The 5939-nt window shown below is 43.7% G+C and overlaps 1 protein-coding gene across 2 annotated transcripts; it reads left to right on the top strand.

Moving 5' to 3' along the window:
- The first annotated feature begins 2222 nt into the window (after positions 1 to 2222).
- LOC122868039 (proline-rich protein 36-like) lies at positions 2223 to 4054 on the top strand. Of its 2 annotated transcripts, none has more exons than XM_044179582.1 (4): positions 2223 to 2361; positions 2467 to 2528; positions 3027 to 3890; positions 3962 to 4054. In XM_044179582.1, the coding sequence occupies exons 1-3, from the start codon at positions 2231 to 2233 to the stop codon at positions 3878 to 3880; spliced, it is 1047 nt and encodes a 348-aa protein (XP_044035517.1). In that variant the 5' UTR covers positions 2223 to 2230; the 3' UTR covers positions 3881 to 3890; positions 3962 to 4054. The 2 variants fall into 2 exon arrangements, with proteins under 2 accessions (XP_044035517.1, XP_044035516.1); XM_044179581.1 differs by having other exon boundaries at positions 3027 to 3875.
- The last annotated feature ends 1885 nt before the right edge of the window (positions 4055 to 5939 follow it).

A 5939-nucleotide genomic window follows, 5' to 3' on the forward strand; every position in this document is an offset into this window, starting at 1 on the left:
GTACATCGACTTTGAGGCCAGTAGGAAACTGAAACGTGTCGCAGAAGAAGGTTTTGACGTCTTGATCCAGGGAGAAAACGAGCTAAAACTCGTTATTCTGGAGCTGTGATTGGTCGACACTAGAAACCCCCTGAGGATCTGAGGATTAGTAACATCTTTTAAATCTTCTTAAAACGGATCTTTTTAAAAGTCTTTAATTAATGATGAATTCTATTGTATTTGGGGTATTTTATTCGATTTTATTCACTGTACATTGATTTGCTGGATGGGGGGGGGTAACATGGTTTTGAAAGGTGCTATATAAATAAAGTTTATTACGTCGACAACCGTCAAAGCAGAAAAGCAACATTTTTATCTTGTTGGCGTCATTAACACTCAGAAAACACTCACAGATTCATGAAACGCTGAACACACAAAAAACAGGAAAAAGAACATCATAAACTTTGTTCAGATATTTTTATATTAAATTATAATGTAGATTAAATTATACTCACATTTCAGTGATAAAAGACAAAAGCAGTTGTGAAATATAGTTCAGATGATTCTGGTTTGACGTGAAAACAAAATGATTGTTCGGATACAGAGGACGAACCATGTGAGCAGCTGACGTGTCGACATCTTTGTTATTGAACTTTAATGGTGACGTGACTCCGGAGCGCTGTCATCAGCTGTCATCAGCAGTCATCAGCTGTCATCAGCAGTCATCAGCTGTCATCAGCTGTCATCAGCTGTCATCAGCAGGCCTGTGCGGCAGACTCGCCAGCTGCAGTCGGCGTCTGAACGTCTGTCTGAACTCGCAGCTCATCTTCATTTGCTTTTTGGAAACAGCTGCTATTTGTCGTCATCATCAGCTGAACTCACCTGTTGAACTTCCTGTTAATACAACACGCAGTTTGTCATTGATCCAGTCTTTGTTACTGTCTCAGCTGTTCTTGTCGTTACGTGTCATTATGTGTCACAGAGTTACCATCTCAGGCCAGCGTCCGTTAGTTTTTCTAACGATTGTCGACCTCCGTCTGGGCCTGACGTCCTTACCAACAATGTAACCCGTCTATTAAATATTACTATAATATTTAACGATACAAGTTAATCAAACCTATAACTCTGGATTTATCAGTCCCTGCATTCTGCCCAATGCTTTCTCGTGATGCTTCACCTTCCGTCCTCAGTGTGGTGAAATGTATGCTACTGAAAACTTGAACATCCCCAAGAGGATAAATACTGTGTTTATCTTCGACGTCTGTCTGTATCGACCGACCGAGCCGTCACTGAAAGGCGACGCTGTGTGACGGCAGTCGGACCGAGCTGAAGTGACTTCAGAAAGCGAATGAAAGAGGCTCCAACACAATCCCAGCCTTCTTCTCCTGGAGATGAAAGCGGAGCGTGTGTCAGAAAGAGCTCTTAAGGCCGGTTGTGTTTGTTGTCTGATTTGCTCCCTGACCTTTGACCTCGCTGCCATGCGGCCGCAGCCACGCGTCTGCAAGTGGAACAAAAGCTTCAAACGGTGAGAGGCGGCGGGACTGCCAGCCGGAGACGCTTGCTGCCGCGCTCGATTCAGACGGAGATTGATCTGTGTGACTCGACGTAGATTTTCACAGTGTGTGCATCTGTAATTGTTTTAAAACAATGTCTTCGTGATTAGTACGGCAGGAGACACTCGTGTGACCGTTAAGACCTGCACGATGCGGGTCACGGGACTGACGGATGCAGCCGGAGCACAAGTGGAGCCAGGGATTTTTATTTGTTGTTGGGCTACGGAGTCTGTAGTAAATACATGAATATATGTAATGTATTTGAAAGTCATAAATGTGAAAGTATCATACGCCTTCTACAAAATAACAATAAAATCACTTTTTTTAAACCTGCAATAATAAATAAAACTGTTTTTTTTCCACCAGCTGAAAAAAGTTGTGTCTGTTTATGTCTTGCTTATGTTATATTGTGAAGCACTAATGATGTCTGGTCTAGAAAGGTGTATTTTATGCCACTTTATACTTCTCCCCACTACATTTTAGAGTCAGGGTTACAAATATGGTTCTTTTTACTCCACTACATTTATCTGACAGCTATAGTTAGAAGTAACCTTTTAGATGAAAATCTTATATACAATAAATGAAATCATGAAATATAACGATCTGAATAATCTCTTCCACCACTGGAAACAGCCTCTGCCTCAGCAGAGACTGACTGGGTTCAGGTGTCATCAATGAGTTTAATTAGTGCTCAGAGCATGTGGAGCACCAATATAAGACCGGAGGAGCTGCATGCAGCTCACACCACAAAGTTTTTGTCTTCCACCAGCCTGTTGAGGATAAGCTGCTGCGCTTCTGAGTCAAACATGGTGCTTGGACTGTCTTTAAGGTGAGTTGGGAGAATGGGTTTGTCTTTATTATTGTGACTATATTGCCAACAATTGTGTAAGTTTAACCTTTTAGGGGGAAATAAGTTCTTGATTGTGTCTCACAGGGTTTCTTGGATCTGTCTGCTGTTGTTCAGCAGTGGTGCTGCTTTTCCTGCATCAAAAGAAGGTGAATTCATCTTTTTACTGTCTAGCAGACCACTATCAACACAGACCAGCTTAAGCTTAAAGTTATGATGGCTCTCTGAAAACCTTAAGGAGAGTGAATGAGAACTCTAATTGAGTTTCATGGCTGTAATGTTTCAAACAGAACAACTTGTCAACTTAAGAGCTTTCAGTCTCTCCCACCTCCATATTTCTCTCATTAAATCCAACATCATGCATGCAGTAAATGCAAAAGAACGTGACTAGTTCAAATGCCACTTTCAAAGTATTTAAATATTAATTTGCTTAATTTATGGTTCTTCAGATGTGGTGGAAACACTAATGCACAAAAAGGACTCTAGTTTCCAGGTTCTGTAGTTCCTGGAACTTAATTGGGGGGGGGAGGCTAAACTTTTATCAACTTTAAACTATTAACTGTCTTCAAAATGATAGTATAATGTAATGGTTGCAGGAAAGTTTCTTTGTGCATAGTCACAACTTAAAACCTGTAATCTCTATCCAGATTACAAATATCCCTACATAATTAACTGGGGATCCAGTGGTGTACCTGCTCCTGGATCAAACCTGAACTCTGAAGGCTCACAGCCTAGTCTGGCATCACTGCAGGATGACTCAGACCTCCAGCTGGCCAGCTCGGCTAGTGGAAACAAGCCCGCATCCAGCGTGGCTGCAGGCTCCTCACCAAGTTACAAGCCCAACAGGTTTACTTATGATTCCAGCTCTAGCGAACCCAGTACTCCTGAAGTCCCTTCCCAGACTGACGGTTACGTCAGCCCTCCTGTTCGCCCTCGTTCCCCTCCCAGCACTGGGACAAAGACTGATAGCTTCGCTCTGCAGCCTCTACCTGTTGCTGGCAGCAGTGGAAACTCCAATATGGGCTCGGATGTGGTGGCGCCTCAGTTTCCCTATCCTTCCGGCTTGGCATACCCTGCTGGGAACATGGCTACATTGGACTCTCAAGAAAGCCCTGTTCGTTACGTTGCTGCTGCGACCTACGACTTGTGGGAAGGCCCTCAATATGGAAACCCGTCTACGGCAGGCTCACTTCCTTGGCTTGCTCAGCCTGCAAGCGGGGCTGACTCCTGGTTGTACAACCCAAGCAACTGGATGCCATCTCCTGCTTCCCGCGAACTAAGTGTCTTCGACCCTAGTGTCAAGATGCCACAGAGCTTGAGCGAGGGAGCCTTTTTGCCGCGTTCATCCTACATAATCCAGTCCAGAAATGGCTACCGGCGAGCAAGTAAAGTCTATTCCAACACTAAATACTCCCCACAGTCCCTTGACCCACCAGTCTTTCCCTCCAAGCCCGTCAAAGCACCAAGGAGGTCTCCACCAGCCTCTTTTACCAAAGGTTAGGTCTAACGAGGTAAAAAGCAAACTGAGTTTAAGCTAATCTGTAACTGGTTTCATCGTGACTGACCTTTTGTCCTCTTGCAGGGTGAACTTGGTGACTGAGCGTCAGCTGTCCTGGAACAGTTTACAGTGGTGGATTTGGAAAGTGTTTAAAATAAAATTTTAAAACAATCCTGACCATGAGAATCCGTGTACTTTATCACTTCCATACGGAGTTGTTGTTGCCTGCCTCCCCATTTACACCTGCCACTAAAATGCACTCTGGATAAGGGAAAAGAGGTGTAACTGCAGTCCGCATGTGAAGGTAGTCTCTCTCGCATTATGAGATCTCAGCAGCTGTAAATGCATTTGTCCAGTGATCACATTCTTAAGCCTCTTCCTATTGCCTTAAACAAGCCCGGCTCTCGCTACAAGTAGACGCTAAGAAAGTCGTTCTTTGCAGAACGTGAAATTTAGAAAATGTCACTTGTGGAATTGCTTCCCTTGCACGATCAACTTAAACTCTGCCTGCCTAACTCGACTTTTTAGATTTCGTGAATACCTGCACCAGCTGACTGTTCACACAGCAACAAAAAGCTTTAGGGCGGGTTGGAAGGTCAGGGGTTCGATTCCCGACTTCCCTCAGCCCACATGTCTCAGTGTCCTTGAGCAAGACACTGAACCCCAAATGGCTCACCAGGGCTGTGCCATGGGTGAATAGTTTCTTTATACCGATGGGCAGTTCTGCCATCTGTGTGTGTGAAGTGCTTTAAGTGGCCGGAAGACAAAGTAAAGTCCCTTTACTTTCAGGAAACATCGTGAATAACTTATAGCACAGCCAGAAGACACAATTTTCTCACTTACAAATACAATCTGATGTTGCAAATGCTGCTGCTATGAAGTAAAACAGTAGTCAGTGAGGCCTTCTCACCTTGCTCCCACAAGCACATGAGCCACAGCAGCTGTTCAAGCGACGTCCTGAATGGGTACCTGCACTGAAGAGTTCATCTTCATACTGACACTGAGGGTGGTGACATGTAAATGCAAAGACTGGGGGTGCTGTTTTGCTTACTACATTTTAATATTGTCCACTGTACAGCAGGTTAAGTCTTTAATTAAATGTCAAATGCAGTTTTAATTTTCTAATTAAGAAAATACTGATGTAAATATTGCTTGCATATATGGGAAATCAGATTATGCTGATTAAATTTGAATATTTCCATTTTAATAGTCCTAATTCCCATACAAGTACATGAAAATTGGATTTTTTTTCATTTTTACTCAAACACATTTGTAAAATTATGCTATTGTGGAATTATATGTTCATTTTCAAGTTTACATTATCATTTGAATACAGTCCCGTATACATTTCCATATTGAACCCTGGCTGCAGCATTTTGGATTAGCTGCAGTTTTCTAATATCTCCGAACAACTGGCGCTAAAGATCTCACTTTTCCTGTCGTCCCTGTAAGATTATTTAACAGCCTCCCGGTTATTAGGAGCGTCATAACTGAAACCTGCGTAACTCCCTGGATTTCATGTGTTGCTCGTTCCTGCACAGCTGATTTTTAACATTGCCTTTAATTCATTGCATGCGGTGGCTTGGACTCAACATTGACATATCACCTTTAAAGTTCATATGTTGAACTTGTTAGCAGCTTGTTTCCGCCTCCAGCAGCTACAGAGCGACATGACGCTTCATCAGGAGGCGAGTTAGCGCCACCTGATGGACGTCAGTCCGGTCTTCTCTCTGTCAGCTCTGTGTTTGGTCTCCAGCAGCTGCTGAGGGAAACATCTGGCGCTTTAGCAGCTAGATGCTCCGCTATGTTCAGCAGCTGCTCTCTGACTGCGTCTGGCTGCTGAGCAGGTAGAGTACAGCGGCTTGTTACAGCTTTTCCTCTGAAAACGACGCCATGAGAGCTGAGAGGGAATCAGGACAGTGAAGCTGCAGCCGGACAGATAAACAACGAGCTGAAAGTCTCTATAAAGCTCCGTAAAGCCGAGCGGAGCTGCAGGTTCGTCACTACCAGAGACCCCTTTCACATTGTCGGTTCACACATTGTTAGTATGTAAATATCTGTT

This window comes from Siniperca chuatsi, linkage group LG20, assembly GCF_020085105.1.
Source record: "Siniperca chuatsi isolate FFG_IHB_CAS linkage group LG20, ASM2008510v1, whole genome shotgun sequence".
Lineage (NCBI taxonomy): Eukaryota > Metazoa > Chordata > Actinopteri > Centrarchiformes > Sinipercidae > Siniperca > Siniperca chuatsi.

Excerpts from the sequence above, each read along its gene's own strand:
- LOC122868039 (XM_044179582.1), top strand. The coding sequence starts at position 2,231 with ATGTGGAGCACCAATATAAGACCGGAGGAGCTGCATGCAGCTCACACC. Across the intron at positions 2,362-2,466 it reads GTGCTTGGACTGTCTTTAAG|GGTTTCTTGGATCTGTCTGC; the intron begins GTGAGTTGGGAG and ends TGTGTCTCACAG. Across the intron at positions 2,529-3,026 it reads TTTTCCTGCATCAAAAGAAG|ATTACAAATATCCCTACATA; the intron begins GTGAATTCATCT and ends ATCTCTATCCAG.